Source organism: Scomber japonicus, chromosome 17 (assembly GCF_027409825.1).
Source record: "Scomber japonicus isolate fScoJap1 chromosome 17, fScoJap1.pri, whole genome shotgun sequence".
Classification (NCBI taxonomy): Eukaryota; Metazoa; Chordata; class Actinopteri; order Scombriformes; family Scombridae; genus Scomber; species Scomber japonicus.
This window is the reverse complement of record NC_070594.1, coordinates 15,291,814-15,315,450: the sequence shown is the minus strand read 5'-3', so window position 1 is coordinate 15,315,450 and position 23,637 is coordinate 15,291,814. Positions and strand designations below refer to the sequence as shown.

Below are 23,637 nucleotides of genomic sequence, written 5' to 3'. Positions count from 1 at the left end.
TAATTTACCTATCGGACATATTTCTTTACACGAAGCTTCAATTATTGGACTATTTTTAAATCCATGTGTTTGTCGATTGTGGAGGAAATACTCACATCCTAAGTGAAAGAATCATTATTTAAATATAGAAATACTCCGTTAAAAGTGATTGCAAAAGCCTACTGAAATAGAAGTAGACCTACAAAAGACATCAAAATGCACTCAACATGTCGCAAATGTTTGTAGTGAAGTGGCAAAAATGGAAGTAATCATGTAAAATAGTACTAAAATGGCTACAAATGTACTTCGTTACATTTCACCAGTAGTTTCCCTTTAAACCTCTTGGGAAATGTTTTTATGTGTATTGTTGTATGCAGTCCAAACTCATCCTCTTACTACTGCTACTAGCCTACTAATAATAAATATATGAGCTATAATAGTGGAATTTACCAATAAATGAGTTCAATTAGCATTTTCAATATTTCCCATTGCAAAATTAGTCTTGAGTTTTGCACCCTACTGTATATAAATAGGTAAATAATTAAAATGCATATATTCTTTACTTGTACTGCATTTTTACTTATTTTCTATTACATACTCCTGCAAGAAATCTTACTGAATGTGGTAATATATATTCTTCGTTACTCTGACTAATAGGGTGTAATCCCTGTATACATTGCTCAGTTTAACAGGTCAAGTCTATGGGGATTAGCCTCCTGTGGTGCTCTTAGGACCCCTGCTGACATAAAAGTGTAGTCACAACTGTGGCTGCAGATACAAAGACAGGTTTATGTTGCTGTAATAGACAGGCCGACACAGACTGTTAATGTGACAGGCCTTTATACATATTTATACTGGTTCTAAACTAAATCAGACAAACCTGTCAACAAAAAGGTAGGTTAATGTGCAGTATCTGACATACTGTATAAAGAAAATAGTCAAATCAGGCTGTTTTGGCATTTTGACAGTTCAGTTTATTCTCCATCAAATCCTTAGATGAAAACAGTGTTTGTGCCTGGTTAAATGAGCAACAATAAGATCAGCAGACATTTAACAGTGGCAGCAGGTGGAAGGTGTTCTTGGTGCAAATGACATTCCTTTGAGTAGAAATATCTTTGACATAAATACAATGCTATTTTCCAACACATTTGCCAAGTTTGCTAGAAAGTAAACCCCAAGTATGTTACATTATGTTACAACACAACACATACTGCAACATGAATATCCACAGGCCTACTGAGCTGAAATGACCATATATGGGATTGAAAATGACAGGTCTAATGTTGGATGCAGGGGTCACAGTGCTACTGCTTCCACCTTTTTATGTAGTGTCCAAAGAGTGAGATTGGTATGAGCCAAGATAAAGTGACGGTTTAACTTGTGCAAAAATACAAGAGTATTTGGGATGCAGCTGAAACCCTGGATTGAGTAACTATAGATGTGCAATATTTAGCTATTTAGCTAACTGGTTTAGCAATAAACACACATTGCTAATCAAAGGCCTGATTGCTCTGCACATTACCCTGTGTCTTAAGAGTAAACTATTCACTGATTTATCCAATAGTGGTTTCATATAGTTTTACATTAGAACTATTATTATGATACATTACACTTACACATGTTATCCTTTTGATTCATTTGTCAAATCCTCTGTGACAAAGTTTTACTACTATTTATAATCTTTGGAGTCACACAGGGGGTCCTGAACCACAGGTTGGCAACACCTGCGCTATAGTGGCTGTAAAGGCACCATTGCATATTTATGTCAATATCATTGGGATTGTAACAGCAACAAAACAAAAAAAAGCCAGGGGTATTAGCCAGCCAATACAACCCAGCAATGGAAAAATCATTAGCCACAATAGCTCTCATGTCACTGATTGAATTAATATAAAGCAGCTTTTTGTTTCCCGTTAAAGCTTTCCCCAAATGGTTGCTTAGTGTTTACAAAGATGTGAGCAATCAAGTCAGTAATATGTAGCAACACAACAAAGAAATAATGGCATCTCCTAATGGCATCTTAACATTGCATCAGTGGGCAAAATATTCTGAATTTAACACACCTGTACATGTATAAAAGGGTAAGAAATTAGACATGTATGGGTGCTGAACAGGACAAGTAACATCCTGCAATACAACCTTTCATATATCTATATATATATATATATATATATATATATATATAGGTATATAAAATTCATATTTGCAATTACTGTCTGACAGCAAATCCTTTGGCCCCTAAGAGGTTGTTTACAATGTCTGACCAGATGTTAGTTCAGACAGGACACTCGAGCCAAGTTTTTTTATTTATTTCAACATGACGTGCATTGTTCAGTTTGGTGGTGTGACTCTGCTCATGTCTGAGATCATCCCTGAGCTCGCAACCCCTGGGCAGAGTCTGAGACACAATATTTGATGAACGCCACTGCAGAGAACCTCTCCTGCAGCCACACCTTATACTAATGCTAGTGGAGGCTGGGGAAGTGGCTATAATGCAGAAGCAGTGTATTCCCTGGAGAAAGCAGAATGAATTAGCACCAGCCAGGTTATACGGACCGCCTCAGTGAGTAGGTTAGGTCGTGGACATGATTGACTGGATGGTGAAGACAAAACATGTGACTATAAATGTTCTGCATATTTTTGACAAATTATGTAAATGAGTATAAAAGTGGTCAGTGGTCAATTTCCGACAATAAGATCATCAATGGGTCAACTCGTTTCAGCAGTGGTACAGTGTACGGATGTTTCTGGTAAAATGCCATGGAAATAGTACATACATATGTTCATGTCACTGAAAAAACAGCTCATACTTATCAGTCATAGGTCATTTAAGCAAAAAATAAAAATAAAAATGCAGCAATTCAACAATTCAACATGTCAGTGTAGGACTAGCTGAGCAGGTGGACAAAACACGTATGCATATGTTAAAACTAAACAACAGGTTGCAAACATGTTTCAATGGTTTTGTTTGACACATTTAAATGCTAAGTGCTGATTCAACACAACTTTTCCTGTCCTCCTTTCTTGTTTTAAGGCCCAGATCTGACCCCATGACCACCACACAACATTCAAAGAATTTCCTAGTAAAGGCTGGGAAACACACTAAGATATCTGGATCTCTTTTGACACTAAATATGGTTGCTAAGCAGCTCTGGGCAAATGCATCAGGAAGCATTTTGAAACGGCGGTGCTATCCGGTAATTTCTGTGGCACTGTTTATGTAGATAAAGGGCTGCTATGAGTGCAGTGAACAGAAAAACTCCCTGAGAGTCCGGACCTACTGATTTAGTATGTAACAGTATATTCTCTATGACCTTCAGTAATCTTGTATCTACAGGTTCACTGTATTTTTCGCAGTTGAATTTTTCTTATCGCCCAGATGTAAAAGCTGTCTCAGATACCTGGGACAAAGCCGAGCTAATGGTATTGCACTGCAAAATGTATAACATGCATGAACATCCAACCTGCTTACCCTTAATACCTTCAATTCTGGTTTTAGTGAAGATTCAGTGGTGAAATGTGCTGTAACACTCATAATATATTCCACAGATAAACAGATTTAAAGATGCACTGATACAAAGCCGCTGCAGTAACAGATAAAAGAGAGCCATTGTCTCCAGTGCTTAAGTTTCTATCTTTACTGCCTGTGAGGACAGAAGATTTTTCTCACTGTAACATTTCTATGTGCAGATATATTGTGCTTAGCCTTGCCTTTTAGTTTGTTTCCTTCAGTCTTCACTTCATACAGCTCTCATGAGGGAGCGAAAACAAAAACCAGATTGCTCCATGGAGTGGTGGGATAAACACACACACACAAAAATCTGTGACTGATGTGGAAACCACTTATCTTTGACTGCAGCGTGCACCGCAGGTAGCTCTGTGTTATTTCCACACATCAAGAGGCTCAAAAGCATCCAATCTGAATGGATGTTGTGGCTCAACAGCAGCCACAGCTCCAGTGGATGTGCACCCATTTTGGCGATTGAGCCTTTTGTACTGAAATCGTTAACCTCCCCACCTCGATGCTGAGGCCGGCAGGATGTAAGTCTAGCTACACCTCAGAGGGGCGAAAGGATGTGAGCAAAGCGATAGAACAAGGAAAAGGGCGGTAGAGAAAAAAAAAGAGAAGCAATTAAACAAAATGAAGGCGTGGCAGCAGGGAGGAGAGGATAGAGGGATAAGTGAAGGAAAGAAATCTGGCTGCTGCCAGGTGATGACCTTTAAAGCTCTTGGAAATCTCCTGTTTCCTGGCAGCGTGCCGTGTGTGTGCTTTCTCATGTGCGTATGTGAGTGAGCTGAAGAGGGTGTGTGTGTTCTCATTGGAAACCACTATGTCACCATCCAAACTCTCAAGCAGACAGACATCCTTGTTTCAAGGCAAATATCTGAAGCAAAACCAAACGTTTCAAATCAATTGTTAAACACCTTGAAAACCTGATCACCTAAAAAGTAACATCCAAATTGAATCTAAAACGTAATCAGTGCACAGCAGCCTGATGGTGATCTCGAAACTCTTATTTTTAAAATCAAACACCCTGTTTAGCCCTTTGGCAAACCTGCCCACACAACAAAACAAAAAGAACAACTGAAAAGTAAATACTTTCTTCTGTTTATCTACAGGTATCACTGCTCAGTCTTTTCATCCAACCGTCTTATGCAAATTCTTACAACATGTGCGATCTTACAGAGCCTCCATGTCAATTTCTTTATGCAAACTCCACGACACACTGACAGCAGTACCACACAAACCTCTGTAAAATGCAACCCCTAAAAAAAATTAACAACAAAAAAAAAAGGGGAAAAAACAAAGGGAAAGGATTTACTGTCTAGCCTGCCACATTCAGCGTTTTGTTTTGGCACAATTGCCACACAGCAGCTTTTTTTTCTTTTTTTGTTGATGCAGATGCTGGCATACACTATGTGAGCATAGCAGAGAGGAGGTGAGTGTGCATTAGCTCAGCCAGGCAGACAGGAGGGACATAAAGAAAGCCAGATATACAGAGATAGACAGATGGGAAGTCTTGATGGAAGACAACAGAAAAAAATAAAAGCTTGCTAACAATATAACTCCATTAGGTGGATGTGGTTTCTAAAACCAATCGGGGACTTTTAAACCTTCGAACAAGAACTTCAGATCAGGCAGAGTCAACGTTATCCAGCATAATAGTATAAATAGTAAGTATCCTCCTTCCGCGTTTACTCCTTTGATATCATTTTCTATGGTGTGTGCTTGTCAAAGACTCAAATCGCTATGGGAGTTTCCAATATGCAAAGAAGACGACGAATTCAACGTCCAGCTCTTGCTGCATCTGTGAGGACTCTTCTCTCCATAATCGCTTGTTCCAAAATTGGTTTCCATCTCACACTTTTTTTCCTTGGTCACTGAAGCGCAATCAGCTGCTGGAAGCTTTTGCAGAAGTTCAATAAGGAAGATATAAACAGTCTCACATTTCCGGCATTATTCACCAGCGAGATCCTCCAGTCTTTTCCCCAGTCAAGGAATTTTTGTGGCACCTTCATAATTTAGTATCCAGCACTGTCAAACATCAAAAGCTAAAGCCAAAACTAAGCTATATCCATCTATTACATGATTTGATTTTTTCCCCTCAAAGATAACGCTTGTGAAATGTGTGTTGAATATGACAGAAGAGAGAAAAACTGCAACCGAAAGTGTCTGGGACAAGAGTTGGCCTAATAAAGCATTCCTTGTGCAGCAGTGGTCCCATGAGATAAAAATATTCTCAACATAATGACGTGTGATCATCCAGGTCTCGCTTTATTAACCTGAAAGCTCTTCGCTAATTTGCCAGTGTTCATTTTTTGATGGTTGTCTCAGACTTCTGCGATGACTCAGGCTGGCGTGTACGTCCCTGAGGAGATGTGGATGTTGTCTTTTTGAGCCGTGTGTGTGTGTGTGTTCCGGATGAAGCGCAGGACAGGTTTCAGATCCATCGCCCGGAGCCCTGGGTGCGCTGCTTCTTCCTCCTCTTACAAACATAGTAGACTGGGAAAACTACCAAACCTGCAGACAAGGAAGCAAAAAGTAGGTTAAAGCCAAACATCCTTGTTTCCAAAGAGACTCATATCATATATCACATCTTAATAAATACTTTTAATACACATTTGAAAATTTCAATAGCCTGTTAATGTTACGCCTCGATTATTTGATTATTCCATCTTATAGTACCCTGAAAACAGAAACATTTATTGAACCGAAAAAAGAGGATTGGAGAGACACAGCAGCACAACGCTGATTCTATTAACGATGAAAATAAATATGAATCTGCCATCGCGGCATGTTAGCCTGCAGCGGATCATCTGTCAGACATACAGACACGGGAAAGAGATTAGCGCTAATTACAGTTCAGCGGAGGCATCAGCAGTTCACAATACTGCCTGCCAGACTGCTCAGAGAGTCTCTAGTTGGTTGGTATTACTGGTAAATGTAGTTCCAGGCAATAAAAAGTCAGTCACTCAGACAACGATGATCTGGATCTACCCTTGTGGCATTTTAGAACAAGTTTACTTCACATGACACAAAAAGATGTGGCTATTTCTAAATATAACTTCCTCTAAAACAACTAATATTAAAAAGGCGTGTGTGTGTGGTTTAGTTATTATTTTCTATATACATAGAAGTTGCTTTGCTGTGTGGAAATCTATAACATCTATAATGGAAGCTAAACCATTTTCTGTTTACCGGAGCTTCACTATGCTTCATGTGCATGTGTACTCATGTGTATAATTATGTTACCTATCACCAGTGCCAGGGCTCCAAGCACCACGACCAGCAAAATGACCACCGGAGCTATCAGCACCTTAGTGGCTGCCGAGAGGGAGAGAGAGAGAGAGAGAAAGGCAAGGAAGAAACCAAGAATCATTCATAATGAATTCATACTCTTTTTCAGATGAAACAGAATATACATGAGTTAAAAATGTATGTGTTTTTTAATATTTTGTTTAAATTCAACCCCGCAGAAAATTTCAAATGTTTGTTCACCATTGCATAATTACAGCTGTAGAAGTTACTGGATCCAGAGCAGATTTTAGGGGGAATTATTAGCAGTTTAAGTACAGTACCAGCAAAATGTCCCTTATTACATGTAAAATGTGTGCTGCTGAGAGTCTGTCTATCCATGGAAATAGAGATGAGAGCTGTGATGACTAAATTGTTCTTGTTAGCGGACAAATTAGCTCTCAGTTCAACTAGCACCCTGCTGATCAAACTCACTGTAGCTGTTATAGTGAATTAAGTCAAAGAAATCTATCAGAGAGGGTTCAACCTCCTGTGTGCATTTTAGCTCATACAGTTGTTAACTTGGAATGAATAATTACTGTGAATCTGACATGATTTCATACATGATGCTTTACATTATAAAGCTTTTCATCAGTGATCTCTGCACCTAAAGAGTTTGATACGGATGTGTTTACTCATCTTTCAAGGATATCAAGAGGTAATTTCAGATCCATTGCAGATAAGACACAGCTCTTATGTATGTATGGTTCATTTTGGCTTTTGCTTTTTATCCAGTGCATGCTATTTTTAACATTGTTGCTCTCACTAATATACAATTATAATCTCTTTCTGAGTGCGATATGGTCTTGGTTCATTTTGGGTCATAGAAGATAAACTGGAATTGAAAAACTATCCAGTATAGGACTGTACAACATGACCAAAATGGTTTGTTATCTCGATAACAAAACATATATTGGGATTAGGGGTGTCACAATCTCGACTGTAAATCCAATATTGATCGAGAAATGCAACGAGTCAATATTACCTCCTTTAACTTGAACCTGCAGGTCTAATAAGCAGCAACACAGAGCTATCAGGATGCTGTGCAGATTCTGGGAGATTGTATATAATTTGCTGGTGTCAGGGACATAGACATATGGTCAGGGAGCCGCTATCAATATGCGGGAGACTCTCAGAACTTCCGGGAGAGTTGGGATGTCTGCACTAAAGCAATAACTAGCGTTAGAGGGGTATTTGTAGCACCAGAGATGCTACTGTTGGGATACAGTTAGGACACTTAATTGTTCATCATGGCTGTTTTAATTTAGTTTTTGTTTTATTGTGAACTTGAATATCATCTAATATAAAGAGTGCACACTGCAGTTACAAAAGGGTCAGTAGATGATTCTTTTGTTTACAGTAAGTTTCCAACTGACTGCTGAAACAAGTTATTGTTACATTATATTGCTACTAAATTATTTAATTTTGACAGTAAGGCCTTAGTGTGGTTCATTCCGAACAACTGATGGAGATTATATCACTCATGACTAGCCTAATAAATGGCATAGGCATCTATGCTAAAAGGACCCAAAAAAACGATTGAGAATTGAATCGAATCGAATCGTGACTTTAAAATCGAAAATCTAATCAAATCGAGGATTTGGAGAATCATGACACCCCTAATTGGGATATATCATATTGTGGGCGTGGTTTGGGCAGTCAGCTGTAGGAGAGAGAGGCTGGGCAGAGCTGGCTCACTAGGAGCAGTGCCAGGTGAGTTGATTAGCTCAGCTGGGGTGAGTTGACTAATCAACCTCTCTTTGTCTCTGCAGTACTGGATGGACTGACTCAGGTTGCACATAAACAGTGGAGGTGCAGCGCAGCTGAAAAGAAGAGCTAAAAGTTAAGTTTGTTTTTGTGTTTTAAGTTTGTGTCGTCGGTGGAAATGTGACTGGGCAGCTGCACGCAGGAGCTCCACAATGGTTACGTTTGCAAATAAAAAAGTCTAACTGACACCTGTCTGTCTATGTTCTCTGCTGGGGGAAACCCTCTGTGGCAGCAACCTTGCAATGCATATCCCGATATAGCACATTTTCTGTCTATTCAATGAATAAACAGGAAATGATCCGTTTGCGCAAATGAAATTACTCTTAACTTTTAACTCACTAAGATTTTATTGCACTTACAGCAACGTAATGAGTTCAGTTGTCATCAAATCAAGTACTTCACCTGAGGCCTGTACTACGAAGCTGTATTAACATACCCGGGATATCTCTCCGTTACTTACCTGGGTTGATTTACCCAGACATTTGCAATCCTGATAAGCGGTACTACGAAGCTGGTTATCAATCTTGAATCTCTCTTAAATTGAAGGAAAGTGACAAAATACAATCTGCGGTAAGAATAGGACAAGGTACGGCCTACATTCCCCCCCAACAAAGTAAAATCCGCCCCCCCCCATCCCGGCTCCCCACCACCTTAACTAACACATTTTCTGCGGGAAACCCTGACCAGCATCGTAGGACGGAAAACCCAGGGTTAACCCTGAAGTTAACTCGATAAGAGAAAATCCAGCTTCATAGTACAGGCCTCTGGTTCATAATCTCTCCTCTGCTCATCTGTGTGCACCACACACACACACATATAGAGGGCTCAGCCAAGAGCAGAGGAGAGTAGTGCAACCATAAATGACAGCAAAACGTAATAGAGACTGTGACTGCATCCAAAACACCATAATCACATGCTATTTAGTACGCTAACACAGCATACAAGATTTTTTAGTGGACACTAAGCCCACACAAATATCCAACAATGCAATGCAATGGCAACAACAATAACATAGACAGTGGCAAACAACGACCAAGGCATCTCTGGCATAATGCCATTAAAGCTTTCATTCAAGTGAGGTTTCACTTTGCTAAGTACAATATATTTTTAAAATGAGTTCAGAGTTTACAGTTGGCAATGGATAAACATGGTTATGTTGAACAGTAGTACACATATTGAGTACATAGTGCCTCATATGCAATCTTGGATGTAGCATATGTTTATTTATTTTCTTAATTTACATGCACTCATTCATTTCATCTCGGTGTGAGAGTCTCTACTACATTTTGCTGTAATTATGGTCACACTACTCTCCTCTGCTCTCTTTGTTTCACTGCTGCACACACAGCAGAGCAGAGGAGAGACAATGAACCAGGTGAACTACTCGAGTTGACAACAAGTACACTTATGTTACTGTAAGTACAATAAAAAACTAAGAAGAGTCATTCATTTATGTAATCTTGATTTGTGACACAACAGATAAACAATAGAGCATAATATGAAAGGACAGACGTCTTTCTATTGTCACATGATATATATCGTCATGTTGCACAACTCTAATCCAGTAAATAACAGAGAAAATGAGAACATCAGAGAGAAACTGTTTATCAGTAACAACAGTTTATCGTCCAATAACTACCAGACCTCACTGAATTGGTTTTTACTTAAACACTAAACCACTTCATTTGTAACTGTAATAATGTGAAACTCAATACTCCTGAAAGAGAGCAAGGGAGTTCAATATCCCCTGATCAATTCAAGTTTAAGTGGTGATTTTCATTTTTCCTCCCTTAGTCAAAGATTCAAATTCAGTGTTCTCCTTCGATCACATACAGCCACTTACCACAGACAGACCCTCTAATTAGCCGTCTCAGATGTGGTTTATCTGGTAGGTAGCGATACTTGCAGCCAAACACACTGAGGTTGGATGTATGGTCCCCAAAAAACCTGACAACACAAAGTTTTAAAGATACAGTTACAATGTTGTATTCCAGAGTTAATAGTTAAGTTAGCTCTAGTTTTATGAAAAAGTGCTTTTACATCAAAACATTTCATTTCTTCATATACAATGACTCATATAATAAAATATCTCCAATCAAATGTGACTTTGGACGACTACCTAACCTCTACATGTTTGTCTTCCACTGTTTTTACTAAGCTATGCCTGTTCTTAGCGCTCCAATCAAATGTAAATGATTTGATTTAAATCCACTTGTACCATTTTCTGTTTCGCCTGCAAAAACCGTCACAGTGCAGGAGCTAAATTTGCATTGAACATGACTTACCTTAGGTGTCTGTAGCGCTCTCCACAGCGATAACAGAAGTTAGTGTTACACTGCGTACAGGTCATGTGGTCGCATCCCTCTGTGCGCTGAATGTGGATCTACACAGAGAAAAAGGGGAAACAGAGTTGATAGTTATCCTCCGTCACATACTACACACTGCACTGACAAACAGTAACATGCATTATCACTTAAGTTAAATGTTCTTTTAAGCATCTGGTTCGGCGGCTCAGCGCTGCAGGAGCACAGTTCACAAGTCTTTACTTTTCGGCTGGGGGAGCAATGAGCAGTGTTACTATAAACTGGGCATTAAGTTCAGCTGCACTCTTTCCCAGCTCAACACAGCATGACACCAATTTGTTGGCTTCGCAGTCAAACACGATCCTCTCTCCTTCCTTCCAGAGCAGAAACTCAAGAGACACAGATGGGAAGTGGAAACAGCTCCCATATACCGGTAATTTGCTTAATTGTCATCTTCCTTTAGTCATTAGATATTGTGTGCACTAACTTCATCGTAATGAGACTTTAAGATAAGACTGTTTTATGCCTGAGAGAAAAAGATATGGTTCTGTGAAGCAGAGACATTATCATCATTTTTTTCAATATGTTCACTGTCTGCATCTCTGCTCTGATCTGCTCTTTCACATGCACTTTAAATCCATCTAGTTTTCTGCAGCTCTCCATCCATCATCAGCTCTTGCTCTCATGGTTTTTAGCCATCATCGATTTCGATTGATCCCCATTGATTCCTCCCTCCATCACTCAACCCCACCCCTTTTTCCACTTCCACTCTTTTAACTACTCACACTTGTGGCCACATCAATTGTTCCTCTGCTGTTGTTGTTCTACACTGAAAACCTGTGTTGTAATAGTGTGTTTCTTCTACTCACGGTTCTCTCCGGTTCTTACCCTGCACTGCGGGCATTTCTGGGCGTTTCTTTGTCCGTGCTCGATGACGCTCGCCCAGCTTCGTAGCAGCTTGTCTCCTTTTCTGTAGTCGCGACACTTCAGCCCAATGTGCCAGGGTGCGTGGCATTTAAAACACCACACAAACTGGCATTTGCTACACTGGATCTACAGTAAGGGCAGAAGACAGGAGACCAATGCGTGCATGATAGCAACTTCTTATCTGAGTTTTATGATTTTATGTCTGTTGTTCTTAACAGTCATGGTTTTAATTTTCATGTCAACGACCATACTGATCCAAGGAATTTGGATGTTGCATGTCTAAATATTTTTCAGCATATACAGAGTGCCAATTACATTAATGGAAATACACTGACCTTAGTTATTAGTAGAGGTATTGATGTTGACATTGCCAAAGTCCCTGTTTCTGATCATTCCTATGTCTTTTCTGACATCATTGTTTCTACATCAAATAACTGTCCAGATGTTCAAATCTGCTGAATAACCTTCCCCTATCCACCACTGGCTTAGCTCATGATCTTTAATGATAAATTAAGATTCTCATTAGATCAAAAAAAGGCACTTCATTTGCAAATCACCATGAAAAACTGCTGCAATTTGTTAGCTGAAAAGAAATAGCTGGAAAGCTGAGAGACGATGGGGGGAAAAGTTTGAAGCATTGATTTTTGTATAATTCTTATCACTGGTGTATATTTTATTGATTTATGTATCTTTTTTTTCAACGATTCAATATTTAGTCTTGCAATATTTTATTTTTTGTTGTCTGTTTTATTTGTATTTGTCTGTTGTTGTGATCCTGCAATGTGAAGCACTGCTTGTGTGAAAGTTGCTATATAAATACAGCTGTGTTGGGTTGTGTGTTGCAGTAGCTGTTACCTTGTACTTTTGCTCGGCGCGGTTGGGGTTGTGCTTCCTCAGAGAGGTGAACTCACTGCACTGGGGGCAGGGCTTGGTGCTTGAGTCCAGCTGACTCAGCTCCAAAAAGTAATGATATTTCGCCACGTCTTCACTGGCTAAATGGGAAACCACCACTCCCTCCTTCAGCGAGCCGCTACACTCTGGGATTGGACAGCTGATGTAAGTCTTGGCCACTCTCACCTGGGAAACAGGACAGACAATTGATATGGTGCTGTAAAGGAGGGTTTATTTATTTTGTTTATGGCCTGCATGAAAAAAAAATCATACAGATTTTTAAAGGTGTAAAATAAGGCAGAGGATATTGTAATTGTGTTCAAGTGAGTGAATTAACAATAAAAAATGCAATTATTTAAACTTCAGTGTCCTTTATGGGAAAAAAAAGTGACAGCATAGAAAGCAGCTTTGATGTGAAATAGTTAATAATTTACCAGGGAAGAGAGGGAGTGAAAGTAAAATTAATGGAAAACTGAAGGAGGCACAGATAGAGAGTAGAGGTTAATATGTATTAAAACACACACATCAGTCCACAGTGAGTGAGTGGCAGTCTGTTCAACTGAATGGACGTTCTCTGCACATTAATGACATAGTCTGAGTCACAGACCTTTACAGAGCCCAACGCACATTTTTAAAAATAGATGTGGTGTGCGTGTCCAAATTAAACAGACCTGTAACACCGACAAAAAACTTGATCAATTTATTGTTTAAGTGACTTATTAAGCAAATAAATGTCAATTTCCTCCCTTTTTTGCATAATTGCAAATTGAATATCTTCAGGATACATTCATTTAAAAAAAAAACAGATTTGAAGATGTCACCTTGAGCTCTGAGAACTTGGTAAAGATACCTTTTACTATTTTCTGACATTTAATAGATCAATCACAAAAAAATTGATCTGCCAGCCTGACATTTTAAAGCCTTCACACCAAATTAGGACTGCGACTAATGTTATTTTCGTTATCTATGTATCTGCTGATCATTTTGTTGATTAATCTGTTTGTAATGTCAGTAAACAGTGAAAAATGTATATAATAATCATTTCAGAGTCTTTAAATTTCTTATATTGACAGTTTACTATCAGTTTACTATAGTAAATGACAATTAAGTTCTATCTTAAGTATTCACTTAAGATCACATCACATTTGAGGAACTGAAATCAAACCCATATTTTGGCAAGCCAGCATAAAAAATTTAAAATTTGATTATAAAAACAGTTGCAAATCAATTTTCTGCTGATCAATTGATCAACTAATTGCTGCAGCTCCACACCATAAAGAGATGATCTCACTTTAATGTGCACTATCATCATTTCAAACAAGTTTTAAAGTAGTTTTTGTGTGTGTGTATGCGTTCTCTGAAATAGGCTACTTTCAGGGATATATTTCAGATTTAAGACCAGTTAATTGGGGACAACAGGCATGTCCCCAGTAGAGAAAAAGCTGATTTTTGGGTCAGTGGTGATTTGGGTAAGTCTCCAGGAAATGAAAGCAAGTCTATGTATTTCCCCAGAAGTGATCATGATCTGATGTGTGTTTTCAGACCTCAATCTTACCTACCTTACAGTAAGCATTATAGGGAGCGTAGAGAGACAATGGGTTTAACAGTGACCTTCATCTCTTTTTTCCTCTCTTTCCGCCTATCTATCTTTTTTTACTCCCAGGGCATAATTCCCTATCTTTTTCCTTCTCTTATTCTCTTCCTCATGTCATACTTTCTTTCAGTCCATCAAAGCCAGTGAGACCAGTTGTACTGACACATGATAAGACACTAGAGCATTGTGCAGGTGTGTATGTGTCTGCAGGTGTAATGACAGCAGAGAGAAAGCAACACAAGTAGCACACGCACACATGCACACACACACACACACACCCTACTGTGTGATTATGAAAATGTATACTGTTATAGTGTGTTAAAGTGTTGTTGCCATAACAATGTGGTCACACTGTGATGTGTGACCACTGCCAGACTGGTTGGACAGGTTACCACTGCTGGCTGGCTGTCTCTCTCTCTCTCTTTCTCTCTCTCTCTCTCAAATATGCACATGCACGTGTCCCCTTGTGTGGTGTGTTTAAATTGTGGGTTCTGCATTTTCACTGTCATTTCCATTATAACACTATAATCACTATAACAGAGCGTGCAGTTACAAGAGTCTAACACTCGTGTATAATGAGGTGTTTTTAACCTTGGAGTAAAGCAGAACATGATTGCGAGGTAGAGAAGTTGCAGCTTCCTACTGCAGTGAGGCTCAAAATACACTATCTACTCTGCCTGTTATCGCTGCCCTAGTTCCCATGAGCAGAGGCACTGGAGCGGCCCTGCAGGACAAACATGTTCTCTGATCTTTCTGCTAAATAATGCTTGCCCTACCTACCAGGGTTATCACCTAGGCTGCAAGTGTGCTAAAATGTATTTGCAATATATTGACGGGGAAAAAAATCCACCTACACAAGATAAGTTTACACGACCCTTATCTCCTTCTTAGTGTGCTTATCAGACAATCTGCTTGTCTATGTTTGTATGATTATTCATGCCTTGTTATAAAAGCAAGATAATTGCAGATAAAAATGAGTAGCAAAGGCTCTGGGTGACTGATAAAAACTGTATCATCAAAACAGATTATAGCAGATTATTGCTACAGTAGCAACAGCCAAAGGCTGCAACTTTTACTCGACTGGCAGAAGATTGGGGGCATCTTACAGGTTAATTAAACCTGAGATAATGAGCAGAAGAATGCTTACAGGAACCAAATCTCCATGGGAGCTACGCTGAAGATTAATGAAAGTAAAAGTTTCATCTGTCTATTCATTTCTTCATCAGAGTTAATGAGCAACAACTTTCAAACATGCAGGTCCACTGTAGGAGAGGATGGTATGTGGCTCTCCAGTTTACTAAACAGCCCAAAATGCATTGCAATCACCATCAAAGAAAGGTTCTCTGGGAAGTTTAGGAAATCTTAAAGTGATGAGAAACAGCGAAGAGTTACAAGTCTGCAACACAGACTGAACAAATGAGACAAATAATACATAACAGAATACTGTGTATGTATTTTACTTACCCCGAGAAGGTTTTAAATCTGTAAAATAAACAACATCCCTTACCTTCAGATCTGCAATTCATATGAGTAAAAAACCCTTTGACGTGAAAAAGGTAAAGGTGAGATCGTCATTGAATCCAATGCAAATGTAACTAAGGGCTTGGGCTCCAAATGGTAAATGGTAAATGGACTGTACTTATATAGCGCCTTTCTAGTCTGTGCGACCACTCAAAGCGCTTTACATCACATGTCATATTTACCCTTTCACACACATTCATACACTGATGGCAGGGGCTACCACGCAGGGTACCAACCTGCTCATCAGAGGAATCTAACCATTCATTCACATTCATACACCGTTGGCACAGCAACGGGAGCAATTTGGGGTTAAGTGTTTTGCCCAAGGACACATCGACATGTGGACTGAAGGAGCCAGGAATCGAACCACCAATCTTCCAATTGGAGGACGACCGCTCTACCTCCTGCCCACAGCCGCTCCACAATATATCAATATTATATCAATACTGTGATATGAGACTAGATATCAGCTTAGATTTTGGATATCGTGATATTGTGAAATGCCATCCGTTACACTAAAGTGATTTTCTGAACTTACCAGATTGTTCTAGCTGTTCTATTATTTGCCTTTACACACTAAGCCATTATTTCCATTAGGACTGAACAATTCAATATTAATTAACAATACTGAAATGGCAGTCAGGACAAGTGCAATAACCAAATCGCAGGAGCTGCAATTTTTTGATTATTACCATTATTAATGAAGCCTTGTGCTGCTACAGATATACCACAGCTACAAATCATATTCTCCAGACATAACAGGTTTACATGTTTGTTTGTAAATCCCATCATCACTATATTTTTTCAGTAAAAATTAAATCCAAAAATTAACATTCCCACTAAAATTGTGACTCATACTGCAATATCTGTCCAATTTGCCTATGGTTCAGCCCTCCTGTAGTCTAGTCTTTAATGTGTAAGAAAAGGAGATTAATACTGAATAAGCCAAACAGCTCACAAAGTAAGCTATTGTAAAAAGCATTCCTGCCTGGGACCTATTTTAGTTTAGTAGAGAATGTGTCAGTGACCCAGATTCACAAAAAAAAGCAAACAGTTGTTATTTTTCATGAGAAGATCATGCATGCAGATGTTGGGACATTTTGATAATCTGCTAAAACTGAGACTTTTATGATTTAAAATAAAAAACAGAGTGCTCAGGGGAGAGAGAGAGAGAGAGAGAGAGAGAGAGAGAGAGAGAGAGAGAGAGAGAGAGAGAGAGAGAGAGAGAGAGATGAAAGCAGTTTTGAACCTTAATCCAGATATTTTTTTATGAAACATCTGAATCATGTGGGGTCACATTGTGCTCAACTGGCTGTTGGTGGGGTGGGTGTGTGCAGTCCTGGTTGTTTCTGGGACACTGTGGGACACCCTGCTGAACTATTACATCGCAAACTTTACAATAACACCTCCTTGTCTTTGCCCACACTCCCTCCTAGTACCAACCTGGGAGCTGACGTAGAGTTTCAAGCACTCATCACACACGGCCGTCCTGCAGCAGGGCAGGGGTGCGATTGTTTTCGACTCCAGGCACACCCGGCAGCTGGGCATCGCAGTCTCTGCACCGGCCTGCTCCGGGGACAACCGGTGGGCCATAATCCCGAAAGGATCCACCAGGTCATCCAACGTGTAAAGCATCTGTTCGGGGCTTGTCCCCGCATCCTGCCCGGTCTCCAGCTCCCCTCCGTGCCCGTCAGGTGTGACAGTTTCATGGTAGCCGTCTGAGATTTCACCGTCTAGTCTGCGGTTGTCGTTAGCAATGCAGTAAACTGTGCAATAAACATGCTCTTTGACACTAAAAGACTCGTCTAAATTTACTGCGTAGCTGCCACTGTCACATTTACGACGGCACTGACCTGTCACCGAAACAAATTCAACTCCCTCAGCGTCTGAGGTCGTTGACTCGCTCGGGGTTGGCTCGTTTCGTGTCACCGCTTCGCCCGGCGCTTCTCGGTCACACTCGTCACATTCAGTCCCATGGTTAGTGACGCCGTTGTTAACATTTCTTTCGTGGCTTTCATCCTCAGTGCCGCGCTGCATCCGACTACTTGAGCTCAAACACACAGAGGGAGATCTGGAGACCCCGAAATTCCACCTCAAAATCTCAACAGCGCTCGCCCTCCTCTTCTCTCCTCCTCCTCTTCCTCCTCCGCCGCTGTTGCAGTTGTTGTTGTTGTTTCCCTCCGCATCCCTATCTCCCTCCTCCTCATCATCCTCCTCTTCTTCCTCCTCCTCCTCCTCCTCCTCCTCCGGTTCCCTCTCCTCTCCTCCGTCCGGTGAGTCTGATCTGCTGACGCGACGGTTCAAATCCCGCACCGACCGCTCAACTTTACCGTCCGTGAGGGAAGTTTCTGTCGGCTGGTTGCGGGACAATTTCGCCCTCCCTTCCTCGAAAGTGCTGATAAAACTCGGCATTTTACAAGCGTCAGCTATCGGTCCGTCATCTTCCATCACCAATTTGTCTCTCCCCATTTAGTGAGCGGGTCTCCGGTGGAGCCCCTGTCTCTCGGTCTCCGATCAGCAGCTCGACCATCAAAACAAAACAAAGCAGGCAGCTCGGCACTTCCGGGTGTGACGTCAGTGCGCAGGGCCGCAGTGATAGGCCGATGGGAAGCCTAGCGGTGCAGGCTGGCATGTGTTCGTACAGGTCCTAAAATAAATCTGAGGGCTTAAATAACAATTAAAGGATTTTCAAGTGTGTCTTAAAACAATATTAACATGCCCATGTGTATGTATATTAAGCGTTTGATCGTTTTGAATGCTCCGTTTTATTAACCCCCCTCCTTTTTTTAATGGAAGTGTTGGAGCACAAATTCTCTTCACATTCACATCTCTATGCATCCCAGGGTTATTATAGTTTTAAAATTTTCATTTGTTTTTTATTTGTATTTAGTTTTTCAGTTTTCAGTTATTTAGTTTTCTTTTTTTAACTATCATTTTTATTTTTTATTTCAGTTAACTTTATTATTTTTTCACCACTAGTTTTAGTCTTAGTTTTAGTAATAACCCTGATGCATCCTCCCCATTTTTTAAATAATCTGTTATTTTGTTTTTCAATCTATTTACAACATACTCCCAGTTTGTTTTCAAAATGTATTTCACTTCAACTTCCAAATCCATCATTGCAATACAAAGTCAGCCAATAATCTCCACCCCACCTTTTCTAGGACAACTTTTTCTAAATGTTCAATAAGATTCAGAGTACCAGTTCTTATTAGAAACTCCACCTGACCAGCATTTAAAAAGTGAACCATACTCTTCTTTCTGGATCAATTAAGTAATGCAGCATCAGAACTGCTCTCACTATCATATTTTGTGACAGTAATTGTCACCTTTTTGTCACACATGTAACAAATTAGTTTTTTTATGTTTTTGTTTAGCTTTTGTCTGTAATTATCTGTATTTCTTTACTCTTACATTTTTATGTCTCACCGTAGGAGGGCCACCCGCCTAGCCCTGATGGGTTTTATTGGCTGCTTCTGCACATTTCTCTTTTTTTCATAATTGTTTTCTTTTCCTAATCTAAAAAAAACATCTGCATGTATTCATTTTTTTGTATTATGCATTTTTTTCTTTTATGCTCAATAAATGAATATAGAAAATAAGCAAATAAAAAATGATGTGCAAAAATGCATTAATAAGTTCAACCACAGCAAAGATTAAGCTGTCTGAATTGGACAAATCAAATGGATCTCTTGTAGTCTTGCACAGCTCAGTGATTAATATTGTACTGAACAGACTAGCTTTGGGAAATAATGACTTAATTTGTCAATCTAGCCCGTTGAAGCCTTATGTTATCCTTAGTTAATCTTAACATGCATTTTTGCACTGAACTATTGTGGATTTTGTTCCCCATCACTCATGTTGGATTTCCATTCAGAAGGGATCTCATGGCCAGTACTGATACGAGGAATAATTACATTGACCCCTAACTCTGTCAGTGGACCTGCTGTATGGGCATATGAGCGTTGCATAAGATATATTCTTTAACAGGATTAAGACATATAAAACATATTCTGCTGTACAAACCACAATTTTTTCCAACTTTCCTCTTGTCCTCATTTCTTTTTGGCTACTTCCTCTTCAGCCCTCTCAAAATCTCCCAGATTAAATATTCTAAGAAGAAAAAAATCTGCTTTTGGTTGAACAGCTCATACTAATGGCACAACCTGCATTAAGAGTAACACAACTACACTTTATTTCAACGGGTCATTGCAAAATACAGTTAGGAGCCACTTCTCTGATATATGTACGGCCAAACCTTCAGTGGACCTAAACCAGATAACTGCATGGCAAAACATTGAAATACAGGCCTTAAGGTGACTTCTGCATTATCCTGAAAAATCTAGTTTTAATACTTTTACCTATATTTCAGGAGAAATTATGCTTTCCAAGTGCTTACTCAGCACAGCTTATGCATTAAAAAAATCTATCAAACTAGCCAAATAGCTGACCTTTGCACCGTGACCCCTGGTGTGATAATCTGAGCTGTGACACCAGATTCCAGATTTATGCACTATTGTGGATGTCATGTGTCAAATACTGCCGAATAGTAGTACAATTACAGAGCTCACAAAGTGTTTTACCTGCTCTCTTCAAGACTTCAATAACACAAGACCAAGTAAACTTACCAGCTTTTACTGGACCTTTCAACTACATCTCATGGTCTTCACACAGTAGTTATTAGGTGCTACCTGCATTGCTGGAGTGCCATTGAATCCATTGGCTGCAGCAGTGCTCCTTCACCATACATTTCTATATAGACTATAAATAATACTGTCATTTTAAAAGTGTTACCATTAGCAGTGACAGTAGTGGTAGCTGGATTCCAGGCTACATATGAAAGGTTGTGGACTGATTACTTTTCATTGCATCAGTCTCATGATTCTTATCTTCATAAAACCCCCCCCCCCCCCCACCCACTCACCCACCCACCCTACTTAACCAGAGCTCGTTTCATTTCGACAGAGAAAGTAATACTTGAACAGTGGAGGATGAAAGTGATTTAGACAGACACTCTCTTAGTTCAGTGCTATTGGCACAACTTTCCAACAAAGTTAACTGGGGCGGCTGTAAAATGAGTTGTTAGCTCTGTTACAATTCCTCATTAACACCATCGGGCACAAGCCACACGGTAATTAGTTTGCTTGTCCCGGCTATGCCCAATTGGTTTTAATGGAGAATGCCAACAATATTAAATGCCTTTACAAGTGCAAGTCTCAGCTTATTACATAAAGTCGGAAAAGCTATCAGATATTTAGCGGAGTGCACTATTTCACACAAAACAGGTCAAAAAGACGGGACACTGTGCAGGCTACAAATAAATAATGAAACACTACTCCCAACCATGAGCAAGTCTAATGCATCTACAAAGAAGAATTTTCTAACCCACTGATGAGGTTTTTAGCCTTAATTTGTAAAATGTTTCATGTTTTACTCCAACACCATTCTCAAGGACTAACACACTGAATTTAGTACTAAACAAGGATGCAAAGAACACCCTCTTACAAATTACTGCTGGCATATTTTCTCAACACATGAATTATAGTGCTTCCTGGCTCTGACTCTGACTCTCTCTCTGTGTAAGTTAAGGAGAAGCTGAGTCCAGTCAGTATGTGAGAACTTCACTAAAAGAGAAAGGGATTGGGTTTTGAACGTTGCCCTCAGCTGTATTTTGGAATCATGTTTCAGCGGGGAACCAGTTTGGCTCCATTTCAGTAATTTTAGAAAGTGGGTTCCTCATCAGAACTGAAATACTGGAGAAAACTTGGCTGGATGCGAAAGACATGCATTAGTGATTAGTGAGCACTCTACATCTTTGCAACTCATATACGCAGTGACAAATAAAAATCTAAAGTTATGAACTGTATAAAAAGTGTCTGGAATGTGGTTGGGAGCATAGGTGGTCGAGTGGTCAGAGCGCACGCCACGTATGCAGCCAACCCTGGTTCGAATCTGGATGGAGGTCCTTTGCTGCATGTCACCCCCCCCCCCCCCCCCCCCATGTTTCCTGTCTGTGTACTGCTAAATAAAGGCATCTATGCCCAAAAAAAAAGTGTCTGGAATGTATCAGAGGACAGAGGAAACAATATAGACTTTCCTTCTCCACTGTCTACTTTATTCCCAACTGTCTAGTTTATGTACAGTCAGTCATCGGTGGGAAAACCGTCCTAAAAAGAGAAGGAGTTAAACCAACATAGATGGTTCAAGTCAGTGGTGAACGTTAACAAATCAACCCAGAGCCACAGAGAAAGTTTGGACATTTTTGTTTGTTCTGGCAGTTAGTAACATTATATATTAGTATATATAATGTTATTAGTAACATTGTATTCCTGCATTGACAAACTAGCACTATGAATCGTTTATTAATGGATTATGTTTATGTATTATTGCACTCGCTAATCTCTCTAATGACATAACTTTCTCTGCTGCAACAGCCCTATTTCCCTCAAGTTAAATTAAATTAAGGGAAAATACAGTTTCAGTGTGTTAGATGACTTGTGCAAACTAACAGCATTTTTTTTAAATGTAGAAGATAAGTAGTCTGCTGCTACTTAAGGTAGCTGAGCTGAGCTGTGGAGTACCTCAGGGCTCTGTTTTGGGTCCTACATATAGTTAATCATATCATACTTTACATTTTACTATTTGTTTGTAACGTGTTTCCACATTAAACTACCAACTCTGCAAGCACCAATGACAATACTTAAAGGCCCCCGAAAACACATTTTCTCATCCAACTTGTTTAATATACAATGGCATCATACTCTAATGCTACATTTTCTGCCAAAGTAAACTTTTGTGTATTTGTTTCAATTAAGAAGTGTCTGCCTCTACTGAAGGGTGCCGACACCACGTGCTTCTGACATTATCCTCAAGATTTAGCAACCACACCCACACTGGTTTTTACTTATTTGGTCATGAATATTCAAGATTATGCAGGAATATTTGAGATTTGAGTTTTCAGAGACTTAAAAATAATTTTAATAAAATTGTAAATTTGTGAAAATCTTGCCAAACATAGGATACTTGGTTTTTTTCCGTATTATTCATACAATTACTAAGTACCGTATTAATAAATGTAATTCTATACTAGAGTTTCAGAATAGACATTCAATTTTCTAAGATCTTGTAACTCTCAATACAATTTCATAACTTTACAGACTTGGCTGAATGTTTATTGATACTATTCAACAACAGAATGGCTTAGCTCCAGCTTGTTCTGCAAATGTTTAACTCACTATGTACAGAAGAGCATTTTTAGATCTACAGACAAAAGCTCTATTGACTGTTTCAAAGTCTAAATGTGATCAACAAACAAAGAGAACAGTGTAAATGTTGTGTTTCTTATTATTATTACATAAGAAGATATTATTACTGTTTTTATTGCTGTTCATTAACAATCTTGAATGAGTTTTTTTCCCTTCATTTTAAATCTGTGTTGAGTTCAGAGCAGATTGAGGCTTTGCAGATTCTGGGTTAAGTGTTTTTCAGTTCACCATGACACAGGGAACAATGTACTGCAGTACAAAGTCTCTCACGCACGCACACATGCACACACACACACACACATACACACAAACAGGTCACATTATACATCTGAAATCCTTTCTGAACATTTGCTTCAGTTTGTTAAATTAACCCGATTAGCACTGTGTGGGTTGGTTGATACTGGTTCCACAGTGACAGATTGTATTAACTGGTCAACAAATTAATTCACTTTCAGTTCAAATTGTGTCATTTGTGAAAGACACTACTTTCATTTTCAATTTATCCTTTAAATAATGGCTATGTAACCCTTTTGCAAAATTAGGTCCTGATTTCAATTTTGTGAAAACACACATCATCCATAATAATTTAGTCTC

The 23,637-nt window shown here is 39.3% G+C and overlaps 2 protein-coding genes across 2 annotated transcripts in view; both read right to left on the bottom strand.

Annotated features, from left to right (window-relative positions):
* The window catches only part of cenpw (centromere protein W), a 49,931-nt gene that overhangs the window by 23,182 nt on the left and 3,112 nt on the right, over positions 1 to 23,637 (bottom strand). The gene's annotated exons all lie outside the window — the stretch shown is intronic.
* On the bottom strand, positions 2,147 to 18,329 carry rnf217 (ring finger protein 217). Its single transcript, XM_053337499.1, has 7 exons — positions 17,222 to 18,329; positions 12,628 to 12,849; positions 11,734 to 11,898; positions 10,828 to 10,925; positions 10,386 to 10,489; positions 6,734 to 6,805; positions 2,147 to 6,001 (listed from the first exon to the last, which is right to left on the bottom strand). Exons 1-7 carry the CDS (start codon positions 18,245 to 18,247, stop codon positions 5,922 to 5,924), a joined length of 1,767 nt encoding a protein of 588 aa, XP_053193474.1. The 5' UTR covers positions 18,248 to 18,329; the 3' UTR covers positions 2,147 to 5,921.